The sequence below is a fragment of the Panthera pardus genome, unplaced genomic scaffold (genome assembly GCF_024362965.1).
Source record: "Panthera pardus isolate Hobbes unplaced genomic scaffold, ASM2436296v1 HiC_scaffold_13, whole genome shotgun sequence".
Taxonomy (NCBI): Eukaryota; Metazoa; Chordata; class Mammalia; order Carnivora; family Felidae; genus Panthera; species Panthera pardus.
The window spans coordinates 199708620-199725633 of NW_026526688.1; the positions used below are offsets into that span (position 1 = coordinate 199708620).

At 55.8% G+C, this 17014-nt stretch overlaps 1 protein-coding gene across 3 annotated transcripts in view; it reads right to left on the bottom strand.

Moving 5' to 3' along the window:
* The window catches only part of CUNH4orf50 (chromosome unknown C4orf50 homolog), a 114437-nt gene that overhangs the window by 56153 nt on the left and 41270 nt on the right, over positions 1–17014 (bottom strand). For 2 of the 3 annotated variants that reach the window (XM_019453744.2, XM_053901706.1), the window contains exons 11-13: positions 13443–13491; positions 10943–11070; positions 3143–6167 (exon numbers count right to left, since the gene is read on the bottom strand). In XM_019453744.2, the coding sequence (XP_019309289.2) occupies positions 5916–6167; positions 10943–11070; positions 13443–13491 (429 nt within the window). In that variant the 3' untranslated portion in view covers positions 3143–5915. The remainder of the gene's footprint in view (positions 1–3142; positions 6168–10942; positions 11071–13442; positions 13492–17014) is intronic. The other variant, XM_019453745.2, reaches the window with a different exon arrangement.

A 17014-nucleotide genomic window follows, 5' to 3' on the forward strand; every position in this document is an offset into this window, starting at 1 on the left:
TCCATCACGGAGCTGCTCCCACGGGCTCGAAGGGGGAAGGGGGAGCCCGGGAAGTCATTTCACATGCCACACAGTAAGTTCTTTGTTGGTGAAGTGCTTCCTCTGCCTGACAGCGGCTGCTGGCTTTCTAGGTGAAGGGGTGCTGACAGGCTGTGCTTTGGGAAACCATCAACACCGCCAACAGCTAAGGATCAGGCTCCTAGCCTCTAGGCAGTCCTTCCAGAATACACTCTCTGAGGTGGATTCTGTTATTTGCATCCTTTTCCGGGGAAGGAGACAGAGGCACAGAGAGGTTAAGTAGCTTGCTCAAGGTCATGCGGTTGCCGGGGAGCAGAGCCGGGGTTGTGGCTCAAGTGGACTAGCTCTCTCTCTCTCTGAGCTTCTACGGCCCATGTTAGATTTGTTAGTTTTAAAAGGGTCCAAAGGAAGAAAAAGGACACACTCGAGCAGCAGAAGTGAGCACTGTGCCAGATAAATAAACAGGGACTTCCAGGAAATGGAAGGAAGTCAGCTGCCCCTGGCCGTCTCCGGAAGGATCCCGGCAAGGAGACCCTCCGCTCTCTGGGAAGGCAGAGCAATAAAGGCCCAGAGACCCCGGAGGGGGCGCACAGCTTTGTGCTGGGGTGGCGAGGGCCAGTGCAAGGCCTCAGCCCGCGGGGACCGGGTGGCCGCTTTTGGGACTAAATTTACAAGCCGGTCTGCTGCGGCCCCGGAAAGCTCGGCTGCATCACCACACGCGGGGCCCAAGCGGCAGTGAGACCGCATTCCGGTCTCTTTGGCCACCTGCCCCCCACCCCCAATCAGCTTTCGGTCCTGAGCACTGGCTGGGCCGTGTCACCAGGCTGCCCTCTCTCCTGCTCTGCCTCCCAGGACTCTTATCCTTTCTGGTTTTCAAAAATCCGGTGCAGAGACAACACATCGGACTGACGTCCGTACTCGCCACGGTGCTCAAGGGCCTTTTCTCAGCGCTCGGGGTGTGTGAACTCACTGGTCCCTCAGACCCTCCCTGGGAGGCAGGCATCCCCATTTGACAGATGAGAAAACTGAGGCACAGAGAAGTGAGCTGAAGCAGGGTGTGGGCCGAGCTCCTGAGCGCCAGCGCTAAAGGGAGGGAAAGAGGGGCGCGCAGGGATGGGGCGTGTGTCACAGACAGCAGACCCCGGCAAGGCTCCGGTGCGGTGAGACTGTGTTCAGAGTGATGCCACTTCCTTTTTACAGGAGGAAACCCAGCCTCCGGGGCTGTGGATGCAGGTGTCGGCACCACCTGCTGCGTGGGGTCGTTTGCCTGGGGCCCTCCGGCCGCCTCCGGCTTCCTAGGCCCCTGCCGGGCGTCGACCCTGGGACCTGGGGTGCCAGCCACCGAGCACGGAGCCCAGCGCACAGCGTGGCTCAGAAGCCCTAGGTCCCTTCCTGCCGGCCCCACCCAGGCCACCACCTCTGCTCTGGGGACCGTATCGCCCCTCATGGCTCAGCCCGAACGCCACCTTCTCTGCTCCCCGCTGCCTCTAGCTGCCTGCAGCCTTGTCGTCATCCGTCTCCGGTGGCCAGATCCCAGCTCCCCAGCCCTGAGGTCACTCCCACCACACATCGCGTCCCACCCAGGCCGTGAGCATCTGCAGGACGGAAACCCAGACGGTCCCTCATTGGGTCAGGAAGGAAACACCTGCTTACAAACTCTCACGTCCCCACTCAGGAGCTCCCCGGTGAGGGCGAGGGCCCCCTCTGTCTAGCTCACCACCTCCAACCACGCCGGGCACACGGTAGGGGCTGGAAGGGAGATGCTGAATTGGAAGAACATGGCAGGGCTGCGGGCAGCCAGGACCCCCGAGCCTTGCAAGTGGGACCTCCCCGGGGTGGGGAGGGGGGCGGGCCGTAGGCTGTGCTTCGAGCCAGGTGTATGTGCGAGCATTTGCACCACGGCACCGGCTTGAACCGCAACAGATCAGAAACGACGCAGACGTCCGTCGGAAGAGGACGGTAGAAACCACACGTGGAAAACAACGCAACTGTTGAAACACGAAGGTGAAGCGTATGTTCTGATGCAGCACGGACACCAAGATAGAGTCGATGGAAAGGCCCCGGGGGCAGGACGGTACAGAGCGCCTCCCTCGGGACACAGATGTGCGCGTGCCCGGGCCACCGCTTACAGCACGCCAGCATCTCCAGAGGGATTCGTAAGAAATCCCTCCTTGGCACCTCGGGGCGCCTGGGGGGCTCAGCCAGTTAAGCGTCTGACTCTTTACGTCGGCTCAGGTCATGATCTCACGGTTTGTGGGTTCAAGCCCTGCTGGGCTCTGAGCTGACAGCTCACAGCCTGGTTGGGATTCTCTCTCCCTCCCTGTCTGCCCCTCCTCCGATCATCCCCCGCCTCAAAAATAAATAAACTTAAAAAAAAAAAAAAAAGAAACTGGGACCTGTTGGCCCCTGGGGAAGGGAGAGGAAAAGGAAGAAGCTGGCCCTGTGCACACTTCTGCGCCTTCCAGATTTTGAAGAATGAAAATGTCTTACTTCTACCAAATGCATATGTTCAATAAAACGAGAGAATCACAGCACGATTGCAGAAAAAGGCAGCACCTTCCTTCTGGCAACTTCGACCCCAGGATTACAGAAAGACAAGTAGGTCCACCCTGCTTCCTACCCGCCCCCCCGACTGCACCCCAGGCCTTTGCACACGTGGCTGCTGCCTCCCTCCGGGGCTGACCCCTGCTCATCTCCAGGACCCGTCACAGTTGGCACTTCCTCCAGGAAGTCCTTGCTGACCCTTCGCTGCTTAAGCGGCTCTGTGCCCCCGGGCCCGGCGTTCGCCCCGCTGCACCCGGCCCATGCCAGAGGTCTTGGTCTGCCTGCACATCTGCCCGCCAGGGGCCTGAAGGATGGAAACCTGGAACGAGGCCCCTGTGACCCAGCTCCCGGCCCTTCACCCGCCCCAGCAGGTGCCCCAGGAAGTGTCTGCTGAGCAGAACCTCTTCCACTAGAGGAAAATGCCTCCCCGGAGGGCAGGACAATGAATCAGGCGGCCGGGAGAGACACGCACTAACATTCCCTGCAGCTTGGCCACGGGCCAGGCCAACACTCTCATCTGATTTGCTTAAGAGCCCGGGTGGGGCCCTTTTGCAGGAGTGGGGTGGGGGGAGTGCATTACCTCGCTCTGGCTCAGGGCTTCCGTTCTGCAGAGCCTGGGCAGGCAGTCCCAAAGAAGGTCACCGTGGTTGCTTATTGACAGCCCTCTGACAAATTGTTTTCTGCCACGGCAGCCGGGCTGGTCCATCTGGCCGCTCCCCGGAGGCCTCGGGTCACTCACAGCGCGGTTCCCGGTGTGGGGGGCGGCCTGACCCCAGCTTCTGCGTGCCGGGTTCCTGCCTGACCCCACTCTGCCGCCCCAGCTGGTGCAGCCTCCACCCCGGGGGCACCTGACCAGACTGGGCGCTGGCCACATCGGGCCCAGCGAGGGGGTGGCCCCTTCCCAGGGCTGGGGTCTATGGTGGAGGTGAAGAAAATGCCAGAGTCCTTCATCCGCCATCGCAAATGCACCACCGGGGAGTCACAGCCCCAAGCAATGACCCGGCTTGAGGCGGCAGGAAGTGCCAGCCCCAGGCCGGTTAATAAGTGGTTTCTGGCTTTGAAGATGATTTATTATGGAATCACCGTGTTATGCTACAAAGATTGCCTTGGCTTCCTTTAATGGATTTTCCCCAGTCGCCTCTCCGCCGAGGCCCAGGCTGTGAGAAGCGGGAGGCGGAGCGCTCACGTGACAGGCGGCAGGGCCCCCGAACCCGGGGAGAGTGTCCTGGAGATCAGGGGTGGCCTCGAGAGCATCCGGCCGGCTTAGCAGTGAGGTTCGGCTGGCTGTTGCCCGGCCTCACCTGGCTCATCCCTCCTCTTCCTCGTAGCCCCAGTGCCCAAAGCTGACGGCGTTGTCCCAAAATGAAGGTGGAGACAGCGCCCAAAGAGAGGTCCCACGCCGACGTGAGGGACCAGCTGTATAGGACGCCACACGGCTGGCAATTCCGTGGCTGGCGTTGGTGGCCGGAATGGCTGTAGTTACAACAGTGTTTTCCAACATCGGGGGTTCCTTGAGCACCTGATGGGGACGCACGGTTGCCAGGAGGTCCTGGGGGATAAGGACCGACTGCATCTTCTTTGTTCCTGCTTCCCAGGACCTGGCCTCACATGGCAGTTAGCGCTGAATGCGCACTGAACAAACGGATGGGCGGGTCCGTTGGCAAATCAGCGCAAGGACAGGTGGATGGATGTGATGACCCATCACGCAGCCCCTTGGGTTCATCACGGTGGCGGCAGCTCAGTGTGTTGTCGCTGGCTCGATTGCCCCGCTTTTCTTACGAATCAATGGCTCCCCCGGGTTCCCTCAAAATAAATCTGTTGGTTTCTGTCACTGCCGTGTGGTCAGGTGTATAAGGTGTGAACGTTACGGGAGGCCAGGGGAAGGGTAGATGGGACCTCCCTGCACTTGCCAATATTTAAAGTTAAACCGCATTAAAGTATAATCTACACGTTTGCCTGCTGCCCCGGGAGCCCCAGGTCTCTGGTCCCGATACCTCCTTGGCCCGAAGTGACAAGACATTCCAGGGGGGAACAGAACCGGACAGGTAACTCTGACCTTTCCCTCAACCCTTCACCAGTCCCTTTCCAGAGACAGAGATGGTGTCTCTGATTGGTGAGCCCGGGGACAGGATCTGGGCATAAGTGGTGCAAGACGCCTTGATTCTTTTGTTGGGCGGCTTGCTCTCAGGATAGATGCATTTTCTTCACTCCTGAGTCCTACACCCAGGTCAGGGCATAAGTCCTATTCTCAGGGAGAAAGAGAGGGGTGCAGGATGGGATGAGGCAGGAACCCCTCGTAGCTGGCTGGGCCAGGGGCTGCTTTGCACACATCTTTAATGACACGCACAAAGTTCAGTTCCATGCCTCGGGGCCTTTGCACATGCTGTTCCCTTTGACTGCAACACCCTTCCCTACCTCACCTGTGTGTTGAACACTTCAGTGGGCCCAGGGGCTCTGCTCAGTCATCCCCTCCTGAATGACCTCCATTTTCCGAGGCTGGGCAGAAAGGGCCCTTACCTTCATCTCACCACGCTTCACGGCACTCTTAATGAGCTACACGGTGCGTGGTTCATACGTGTATCTCCCATTGCCCCGTGAGCAAACTGAGGCAGGGACCAGAGTTGGCTCACCTCCCTCCCCCTCACATTATACTTCCTGGCATTCGTTGGATGTCAACAAATGTTGGTTGAACAAATGGGCCTTATTAGAAAGTTCTGATGGGTTTTAATGCCTTAACATGTAAAATATATAATTACTTAAATCAAGCATTTCATCTAGTAGACAAAGCTCTTTTCACACATGGGGAGGGGCCCCAAGGGCAGGAAAATAACAACACAGGTCTCTGTGGCTATCAATGTTAGGAGCTGATAGCCCAGTTCAGGGGTTCCCAACCCCGGCACTGTTGACATCTGGGCTGGATTACCTGTGTTGTAGGACACTGCCTTGTGCATCGTGGGATATTTAACAGCATCCCTGGCGTCTACCCACTAGATGCCGGGAGCGGCTTCCGAGTTAGGACCATAGAAAATGTCTCCGGACGTTGCCAAGTTTTTCCCTGGTTGGGAAAAATCATGCCCAGTTGAGAACCACCGGACCAGTCATTCAATAGGTTTTGGTACGGTAAATATTCCCTTTGCTGCCTTGACAAAGCTCTCGGAATGTGTCGGGCACAGTCGAGTATTTCTCCCAAGCTCCGACGAGCAGCACAGACCCCCGAGCCAGAGGCAAAACCACTTGCTACCGAATGAGGGCTTTGATTGCTACCAATTCCTTAAAGCCGTGTCTGAAGGCTCGGCTTCAAATATTTATGGAGTCTATGAAATGGCCCCGGAGCGTGAGAGCTTCTATTAAATTTATAACTCCAGCGGTGATTGATGGACCTGGGCATTGCTGCGAATGCTTCGTGTGAGCTCTTTGTGGAAAGCCAGGATCCTCGCAGGACTCAGGAGCTCAGAGGGCGGTGGGGGGTCATCGGCTCGGAGGACGGGACAGGACAGCCCGCCTTCTCCCTGCGGGCGTCGCGCAGGGCACGCGGGCTCCACAGCGGCTGCAGCCGGACACGGACACGCTCCGGGACCAGGCGTCGGCCCTGAGGGCGGGGGAAGCTGGAGGCAAGAGCAGAATGAAATGGTCTCTGCCTCTCCAAGCTCGTAAAAGCCCCCTCATCCCACACTTATCCAGGGAAGAGACGGCAACAGGAAGGAACATTTACGGAGGCTTTGTGTGCCCGGCACGAGTGCTCCCCCTGCACCGCTCACGTCCTCCTATACAGCTCAACGAGGCACACGATGCCTTCACGGTGCGGCGGGGGAGGAACAGGGGCTGGGGGGTGGCCCTCACCACGTCATCCAGCAGGTGTCTGCCAGGACAATCACTGATGGTGTCCCCATAGAGCAGGGACGTTTCTTGTTTACAGGGACGAGAGATGGCGAGTGTCCCATCAAGCGGCAATCGATGTCGACTGGCTGCTGACCTCATGCCGGGCACCGCCCACGGCTCTTGCCACCGAGCTGGTTCACCTGTTTCCACTGAGCCCTCCCACCAGGCTGTCATCAGGCCTGCATGACCGATGGGGAAACAGGTGCCTGTTTCAGAGACCCTAAATAGCTCGCCTAAATCTATGCAGCTGCTGAACCCAAGCCCACCTGCCCTCAAAGCCCCACCCACTCTTTCTGGAGCTCCACCCCTACCTATCATACGCATGTCAGCCCTCCATGCCCAGCACCCACAGTTATCAAGCACCTTCCCCGCAAATGACGGAAGGAAGGATCCCCATGCTGGGCAGTGTCAGTCCTACTTATGTCTCTGCTCGGTCCTCTGGCAGAGGGCCTCAGCAGTCAGATGGGCAGAAGGGAGCAAACTTCTCCCATGCCCTCGGGAGGCCGTGACCAGTGGGTGGCGTGGCACACGCAGTGCCACTGATGGCTGAGAAAGAGGCACAGCCAGGAAGGAGAGGAAATGCTGGTCATCGGGCGCTGGCCCGTGTGCCCCGCCTGGACCGGCCCCTCCCCCAGGGTGCTCCCCACCCAGCGGCACAGGCAGGCCAAAAAACGTGCAGGTCCACTGCGGAATCAGTGCCGGAAGAGAGGCCCACGCACCCGTCAGTGGAGCACCCGGGAGGGGAGCACTGACCATACATTGAGGGGCAGGAAGGCCTCCTGGAGGAGGCGGTGTCTGAGCCAGACTTTCGAGAAGGAGCAGGATTCTGCTGTTAAAAGCTGAAGGTCATTGCATGTAGAGTAACGTGCAACCAGCAACTTAAGGAATCTGCACTTGTCAATGATAATAGTTTAAACCTCATGAAACCGCAGATTCTGTCGCAAGAAGGTAGTACAATGTCTCCTACGGTTCAGCCTATGGCAGCGAACATTTCTGGAGCTCCTATGATGTGCCGGATATCATGCTAAGCAATGTATACATATTGATTCATTCCGTCTTTAACCCAAAGAGGCAACTAGGATTATTACTTCATTGTACAGATGAAGAAACAGAGGCCCAGAGAGGTTAAGTGACTTGCCTATGGCCACACAGCCAACAGGAGGCAGAGTCAGGATTTGAGCCCAGGTCGCTCAACCCCTGGGCCTGCACCGTTCACCCCTACAGCCGGCTGTCACACACAGGACAGATGAAGGGTCTTCAGTGGGGCAGTGGCATGACCAGGCTGTGACACAGGGACAGACATTGCCTCCATCACCAAAGGTTTACCAGCCTTCTTGGGATATTTGTGTGTATTTCCAGGCCCTCCCTGCTTTCTTTCTTTTTTTCTCTAAGCTCGACCATAAAATAATAGAATTGTGACATGTGCCAAATTTAGCTACTGCCCTTCAACAATGACCTCGTTTTGCTGCTAGGTCACTGATCCCCTAGTGTAGTTATTTAACAAACTCATTTTCACCACAGGAAGCCCTTCCCCTCGAGCCAGCCCGGATCTATGGCTCGCAATCTGTTGTCCCACAAGGCAACGGGCTCTCTGCTTCTTGATGCCCTGCACAGCGGAGCAGGATGCAGCCTGCGTGGGGTGGGGGGGGGACCAGGTGCCCCGTGACCTTCTAGACAAAGAGCCCACCAGCCCCTCGCTCTGATTCTGCGTCCCACAGGCCCTTGAGAGGGCCCCCTGTGGGCCAGGTGCTCGCAAAGCAGGGGAACAAAAATGCCTGTACCGACATCCCACCATCTCGCTGCAGAGTCAGGCCAACATCCCGCGGATTTGTAACTGCGTCCAACGGAGGAAGCGTGTTTAATGGTGGCATTCGATGTGCGTGGCAATGACTCTGAAGAAAGCTAAAGAACAATCCGGAAACTTGGAGCACCTTCTGGTTCATTCATTCATTCATTCATTCAGTTTATGCTCTGCCCATTTCCTCAAGTTTCTGGCCAGCACCACCTAGCGCACGCCCTCGCGGGGTTTTTCTCACCCTGAACTCCAGGCTGGGCCGTGCAGGGGGCAGGAGAGACTGTTCCCATCCCTCCCGTGAAGGCTTCTCACCGTCTGGCCACTTAGTGGCCGCAGCCCCAGCTCCAGAGCCAGGCTGCCTGGGTGGGACCCCAGCTCTGCTGCCTATGAACTGCGTGACCCAGGGTCGGCTATATACCTCCTCTGCATCTTGTCTTTTCTCACAGGTAAAGGGGGCAAATTCTGACACCTATTTTGTAAGCCCCTCGTGAGGACTGAAAGAGCCAGTGCATTGCACACGGCGAGCAGGCATTCGGGAAGGGGCCGGGGGGCTTCTTTCCCACTGTTACTCTCATCATCATCATCACCGGGGGGCACCTGGGTGGCTCAGTTGGTTAAACATCCGACTTCAGCTCAGGTCATGATCTCACGGTTCATGGGTTCGAGCCCCACGTCGGGCTGTGTGCTGACAGCTCGGAGCCTGGAGCCTGCTTCGGATTCTGTGTCTCCCTCTCTCTCTCTGTCCCTCCCCTGCTTACACACACACTCTCTCTCTCTGTGTCCTTCAAAAATGAATAAATAAATAAACAAAACATTAAAAAATTTTTAACATCATCACTGGGATCTCTAAGACCCCTCTCTACACCTTCTTACTTCCTGCCACGGCCACGTTTAACTGCCCGCAATGCCCCTGACACCTGAGGAGCATTGACCCCTCCGTCTTTGCTGGTACTGTTTCCTTTTTCTAGAATGCCTTCTATTGCTTGGGATAAGCCAGGCCAAAGGTCAAAAGTCAGAGGAAATTTTCCTAGGAAAAGACCAAAGCTGGGAAAAAAACAAAAAAACAAAAAAAAGTACTCATTCTTAGGTAATAAACCTGTAGACGAGTAATTTAAAATTAAAGTCACCAGTCAGGGGAAAAAATGTTTAAGAAGGTCACCAATAGGGGCGCCTGGGTGGCTCAGTTGGCTAAGCATCCAACGTTTGATTTCGGCTCAGGTCATGATCTCACAATTCTAGAGATTGAGCCCCGCATCAGCTCTGTGCTGACAGTGTGGAGCCTGTTTGGGATTCTCTCTCTCTGCCCCTCCCCCCACTTGCTTTCTCTCTCTCTCTCTCTCTCTTTCTCTCTCTTTGAAAAATAAATAAATGAAATTTTAAAAATAAATGAAGGCCAGTAACAATAGCTGTCATTTATTGACCACCTCTCATGTACCAAGCAGTATAGCAAGCATGTTATGTGTGTGCTTTCACTGAACTGTCCTAACAATTCTAAGAGGTAGATACTGTCTCCATTTTTTAGATAAAAAAATTAATGTAATCATGGAGGCAGGAGAGATGCCACGCGAATGACAGGTGGAAGGAAATCACCAATAGGCTGAGATGAAATGCTAAGAATAAGATCAGATTCCTCCTGAGTAATGGCGACTTTCTTTTTCTCCTGAGCATCTCTCTTGTTCACATACTTATTCAGCCCTGTTTACCTGATTTTGTGATCATACTAGCAGTTGGAAGTATCATCCCCATGTTACAGACGAGGAAGCAGAGACACAGACATAGTAAGTCCTCTGCCCAACATCACGCTGAATTACAGTTGCGATTTGAACTCAAGCCCGTCAGACTTCACATCTCATCAGTAAAATATGTTCTCTCTGAGAAAAGAGGGGGCTGCTGTGGCTCCACTTGGTTAGGACATTTTGGACTGAACCTCTGGTAAATACTAGAAAAGCTGGACAGAACAGAGCACACCTTCTATTTAAACCGTCTGAGAGCTACGGAGATGGGCAGGATCTGAGGGACTAAAGCTGAAAACAGGAGAGAAGCCGGGAGTCACTGGCATGGCCGTGGAGGCCATACTTCCCTCCAGGTGAGAGCCTACGGTAACAGTGGCAGTTGTGATGCAGAAGGCTAAGCGAGGCTTTTCCCAGCTAATGGGACTGACAAGGGCCACGGGCAAAAGATGCTGGTAAACACTACAGTCTTCTGGTCAGGACGCCAAAGGCTATGCCCAAGGAGTGAGAGTGAACGGGAAGGAAAACAGAACTCATAAGTACTGAAACCATCTCTGAACCAGGTTATGATGTGAGGAATGGCCTGAGCCCTGCCTAGCCACCTGTCACAAGCAAAAGGAAGCGCGCTCTGGATGAAGACAATACACTATGAGGCAGAACCCCAAATTATACCTTTAGGTTTTGACACATGATGTCTAGCACTCAGGGAAAAATAACCAGACACCGAACACATGACTTGACCAAAACCACAAATTAAATGGTAGATAATAGATAGAGACTAGGAAGGGAAACCAAGGGGTTTCTGTGGTGCTGGTCGTTTTTCTAGTTCTCAACCTGGTGATGGCTTTTGGGGTGTCACTCCATGATAATTCATTGATCTGTACACTTACAATTTGTGCCGTTTTCCATATGTGTGTTACAGTCTTGATAAAAACAAAAGTTTATCGAAGAAATTAGATGACTGATGTCCTCTCACCTTTGGTGAATCCGGTCTAGCCGTGTTCTGTGCTGGCCACTCAGCCTCGGGAACAGGCCAGGACTCTGAATGCAAAGGTCTTTGGATGATGACACTGTCTGTTTTGGGCTTCGGGAGGTATTTCTGAGCTAGAAAAGAATATTTTCAGTCAAGCCTCAGACCAGAAATCTACTCTAAAAATCACAAGTCTCTGAGCCTTGGAATAAGCTTTTCCATTCTCTTTCATTCCCAGATCCCCACGTACCCATGACAGAGGCCCTCTCGGATGCCCACAAACCCTTGAGTGCCTTATTCACACCCTTCTGATGGTCCCGTCATGGCTGTGGGTATCCTAGAAAACTACCTGCCCTCATCAGCTTTCTTTCCTTGGATGTCAGCTCGTTCAACACAGGGACCACCACCTCTGCAAGCTGACCCATTTTTTTTTTTAATTTTTTTTTAATGTTTATTTATTTTTGAGACAGAGAGAGACAGAGCATGAACAGGGGAGGGGCAGAGAGAGAGGGAGACACAGAATCGGAAGCAGGCTCCAGGCTCTGAGCCGTCAGCTCAGAGCCCGACGCGGGGCTCAAACTCACGGACCGCGAGATCGTGACCTGAGCTGAAGTCGGACGCTTAACCAACTGAGCCACCCAGGGGCCCCAAGCTGACCCACTTTTGTAAACTCTGAGATACACCCCCTGGGTCTGGTACTCAGTAGCCTTCTGGAAATCTTTAAGGAACAAGTAACTCAATCAATCGAGCCCATTTCTGAGGACGCTGAGGCCACAGAAGGAAAGACACTTGCACAAATTAGTGGCAGATGAAGGGCCAAGTGGAATTCATGCCCTTCCAACTGTGAAAACAGATGCCAACTCAGACTGCTAGGAGGACACGACAGTACAGGGGGCAGGCCCATCCTGACCGGACAAAGACCGAGAAAAGATCTCTCTTTTTGGGTCAGTCAGTAAGACACTCCTGAGAAAGGTCATATTATCCTCCTTTAAAAGATAAGATTCTGGGGCTCAGAGAGGCTAATTAACTCATCCAAGATTACACAGCTGGCAAGCACAAGATCCTGTGATAAGAGTTGCCAGATAAGCAGATCTCAAGAGCAACCCACTCACCTGCAGGCAATGCCATCCGTGCTTCCTCTGTGTTTCTTTTTTTTAAAGTTTATTTATTTATTTTGAGAGAGATAGAAAGTGAGCTGGGGAGGGGCAGAGAGAAAGGGACACGGAGAGCCCTAAGCAGGCTCCACGCTGTCAGCATGGAGCCCGATGTAGGGCTTGAACTCAAGAACCGGGAGGTCATGACCTAAGCCAATGATCACGGCTTAACTGGCTGAGCCACCCCGGCCGGCGCCCCACTTTCTCCACGTTTCTACTGAGCATCCGACGTGAGCAGAATGCTGAACGAATCCCTTCCCCCATGCTGGCAGCATGCTGCACTTAACCAGGGAAATCCTATCTGCCCAGGTAGCATCTGAGTTTCCTTTTTAGGAATAAACACAACAGGGGCACCTGGGTGGCTCAGTCGGTTAAGCGTCTGGCTTCGGCTCCAGTCACGATCTCACGGTTGGTGGGATCGAGCCCTGCGTCGGGCACTGCACTGACAGCTCGGAGCCTGGAGCCCGCTTTGGATTCTGTGTCTCCCTCTCTCTCTGCCCCTCCCCCGCTCACACTCTGTCTCTCTCAAAAATAAACATTAAAACAAATTTAAAAATAATCATATTAAACAGAACAAAAGCAATCATCCGCTACCATGTTTCTACATAACCGCTGTGAGAATCTGAGTTTATCCGCCCGCTTAAGTTGCTACTCATACAGACGATGTGCTTACATAGCCCTATCCCTGTAATCATCCAGTGCATTCCATTCCCCATCTCAGATATGATATTCTCCTAAATTTTTATTTTTATTTTTTTATTTTATTTATTTATTTTTAACATTTATTTTATTTTTGAGACAGAGAGAGACAGAGCATGAACAGGGGAGGGTCAGAGAGAGAGAGGGAGACACAGAATCTGAAACAGGCTCCAGGCTCTGAGCCGTCAGCCCACAGCCCGACGCGGGGCTCGAACTCACGGACCGTGAGATCATGACCTGAGCCGAAGTCGGCCGCTTAACCGACTGAGCCACCCAGGCACCCCTGTCCTAAATTTTTAAAAGACAGGGCTCATCGACAATGCTGGAGGGCCCCCGCCCCACAGAGCTTTTCATTATCAGAAACGCCAGGGCATGAATACACCTGTCCACTGAGTTTTTCCACACAGAGAATTATTTCCTTAGGATGAGCTTCCAGGAGCGAAACCACAGGGCTGAGGACACCGGCCACTTCTGTGGAGTGTTTCTCGTCCTGTGTTCTCCTTACACTGGGGAGCGGGAAGGCAGGGCCAAGTAGGGCGGGAGGGGGAGACGGCGGGGCTGGTTCCTCACAGTCTACACTTGACCCTGGCCCACCTGTCAGATGGTCCTGGCGTCTGAGCACACAGATAGCGCTAATTGAAAATCGCACTGACCTCTTACAGCTGCTGCCGTCTCAGACTCGACATCCAGGCGGTGGCTGGTCTGGAAGAAAAGACGAGGCAGCAGTTATTCCACGTGATCCAGGAGAACAAGCCTCCCGCGGGTGGCTGCAACTGGGAGGAAGCAGGTCATGCACTGCCCACCCCCCCATCCCGCGCAAAGCACAGTCTCCGGTCAGAGCCACCCCTCCCCCCTCTGCCCGTGACCCTCGAAGGAGTCCAGAATCTGCTCTTAGGGAACACAGGTGCAGGAAAGCCATTGCATTTTCTCTACTCAGATTAAGTCTCCAAACGGAGACTGTGATTAATGTGTTGTAGAAACTGCTGTGAAAAGTGGGGGGAGAAAATGAGGGCGGCTGGACGGCAAAGTTTCCAGGAGAGATGTTCTTCCTCCACGGAGGTCCTGCCAGACCTTGCACCGGCCGATTGCTGAGCTGCCCCGGGGTCCCTGGCGCAGTGACCCAGGAATTCAGGTCGGGCTTGAACCGGACTCCCCACTGCACCACCGTGTAGACCGGGTGCCTGTCCTCCTGGGTCCCACGACCGCGCAGGGTCTACAAAAGGGGGTGCAGCAAAGTTGGCTAGCTGGTGTGTCCCGACTGGTTTAACAAGAGCAGGGCTGGACCTTCAAGGCAGGTCAGATTCCAGACCAGCAGCCCAGACCTTGCCTCCTCTTGGGCGTTTCTGGCGGGGCAGGGGCCCGTGTGTCACTGTGATATCTCGCTTCCCCATCACTGTGTCCTCGAGGTAGTTACATCAGCTGGCCCCCTGCCTGAAGACCCCTGCCCTTTCTCTCTTTCTCTGGCGAACTTCTATGTATATGTCACAACCCAACTGAAATGTCCCCTCCGGTAGGAAGTCTTCCCTGATTTCACCCACCTGCTTCTCACATAGCCCCTCCGGGCTGTGCCGTGACAAGGGACTCTTTTGTCCCCTCGAAAATGGATTGACCAACCCAGCGACAGATACACAAGGGCACAGATTATGGCTTGACCATCTTGACCGGCCCCACTTACTGGAGCCTTCTGTATTAGGCACGCTGCCTCTTCTTCCGCTCACGGGGCGCTGCGCTCATATCCCCGGGGACACCGCGTGTCCTCCGGCACCATCACGGCTCGCAGCCCTGTGCCCGCCCACGTCCAGCTCTCCGGGGCCCAGACGGCCTTCGATCCACCTTTCTGGCTACTACGACCCCTCTGTATCCCTCCAGGCCTGGTGTGTGTGCCGCCTCCTCCAGGAAGCATACTCCCCATCCAGTCCCTCTCTCCTCTCTCCACACGTTTACTGTCCCTCGCACCAGCCTCCCAGGGGGGCCCATTTGATGCTGACTCCTTCGCCACGAGAACGAGGTCTCATTGACCTTCGTGTCCAGAGTAGCCTCAGACCCATCCCACCGACGGCCAGGGGGCAGCCTGTGATCGGGGAGCCACAGATCCTCCTTCCCTTCCTGCCCCTCGTTCTTCCCACCGGCCTGGAGAGGCTCAGGGCCGGGCACCGCCACGCAGAATCCTGGCTCTGCCGCCTCCTTGGTCTCGGCCAAGTAAGACACCCCAGACCCTGAGCCGTGCCGCCTCCATCTGCAGAATGGAGGCACTCACGTGTTCCTGGCGGGGCTTGTCGGAACGCGAGGAGAGTGGATGTCTACGAAATGCTCCACACAGGGTAGCGGACTACCGTTCGTCCTGTGGGCACCGCTCCCCTCCCTCCCCCACGTAAACTTTTGGGGGCCATATTCTAAATTTCATAAAAGGCAAGAGCTAAAGGGAGAATCATTTCCTGGATCCTTGGAGGCCCAGGCCTGGGGGTTGCCGATTTAATGAATTAGGGGAGTTTAGGGCTCTGAGCCCTGCTGCTGCTTGTGAAGACGCGATTGCTTTTCTGGAAGGCGGTCTATAGATCTCGCTGACGATGCCCAGAGGAGAGCAAGGAGGTGGAGGAAAAGGAGAGCGCAGGGCAAGAGGAAGCAAAGGTAGCAGCCCCCTTGCCGGTCGCCTGCCCCCGCCCAGGGCTGCGGTGCAGACAGCTCCCCCGACCTCCGCCCGGGGACCCCGGTGCTCTCTGAGTGCCTGTACGTGACAGCTCGTGTGGCCATTTGACACGAGGTCTTACTGAAGCCTCACAGAGCCCGGTGGAGGGACCGCAGCCCCCTGGCCTAAGGGAACAGGCAGCTTAGGAAGGTGAGGGGGGAGCACCATGGTCACAGGCTGGCAATTCTTCGGGGTCTGGGGCGTGTCCGTCTGCCTGGTACAAATGTGCCGGGAGAAAATACAGTGACCCCCGAGTCCCGGAACTGCTGGGTGCCAGGCAGGCCCCACTCATCAAGTTCTCCGATGGGACCTGCCATTTGTTGAGCTGACAGCAGGCCAGACCCCGGGGTAGGTGGTTCAGGCTCAGGCAGGAGGGCGTGCCTGCACCCTAACCAGGGCCGTCTCCGGGGTGAGCCCTGGCACCCCCTCCCCAGCTCCCCCCTCCCACCAAGGGCATCTGCCCCCAAGGAGGGGATGACACCTGAATAGAAACCACAAAGAAAGGTGTGCCTCATTCTTGGCTTGGGAATGTCAACAGCCTAGGTCCTGGCAGAAGCCGGGGAGAAAACAGGTGTCCTGGGCCTGGGGGCGGGGGACACTGCCCACTTAAGCCAAGCTTGAGGGGTGGGTGGAATTGAGACCCCCGCCCCCACCTCCCAGAGGGGTTTTCAGGAATCCAAAAAAGGGAAGGAACCTGCCTTCCCCTTGCTCCCACCTCCGGGTACAGGCAGGGAGGTGGCGAGACCCCCGTGTTGCCCGCTGAAAGATGGTGGGGAAGCTGGCCGAGCTGGCCTCAGGGAAATGCCCCACTTTAGAACCAGTGCCTGAGCTGAGCTGGAGGAAAGACACCGGGGCACGTGCAAGGCCAGACATGCCAAGGGCCAGCACAGCACCCCTATGTGATGGTATTCAGAGGGCACCTTTGGGAGGTGATCAGGGCCTAAGGAGGGAGCCCTCGGGATGGGATTAGCGCCCTTGTAACCAGAGACATGTGGGGACACAGCGAGAAGGCAGCCGTCTGCAACCAGCAGACTACTTGGAGCCTCAGTGGCCTCCGTAAAAACGCAGGCTTTGGGAGGAGGAAATGAGCGAATGGAAAACGCTGGCATGCGGGAGGGCTGAGTCTCGGCCAGCATCCCCACGGCTAGTGGATAAAGGACCGGCCTGTCTGGTGGGGCCCGTCCGGTTGGGCCCCACCCCAGCCCCCAGCCCCGTCCTCCGTCAGACCCTTGCATTTAGTGGGAGCCTCTTCCCGAAGCCAGGCGCCAGACCACCTGAGCCTCCAGGGTCCAGGCCCTCCCGGGATGCTTCCGGGAGCACGGCTGGGCCTCAGTGCTCCCTCTGCCCTGGCACATCCCACCCCGAGCCCACCCGTGTCTCCCCAGCCAGCTGGGCAGCGCCCCCAGGCTGCAAGCCAGAGCCCAAAGCCTCCACGGGGAATCTGTGTTCTCTGAATGAGAGGCAGCGCCCGTCAAACCCACCCCTGCCCGGCCGCCAGCAACACTCTGCCCTGCCGCCTGGCCCTCGGTCCTCACAGCC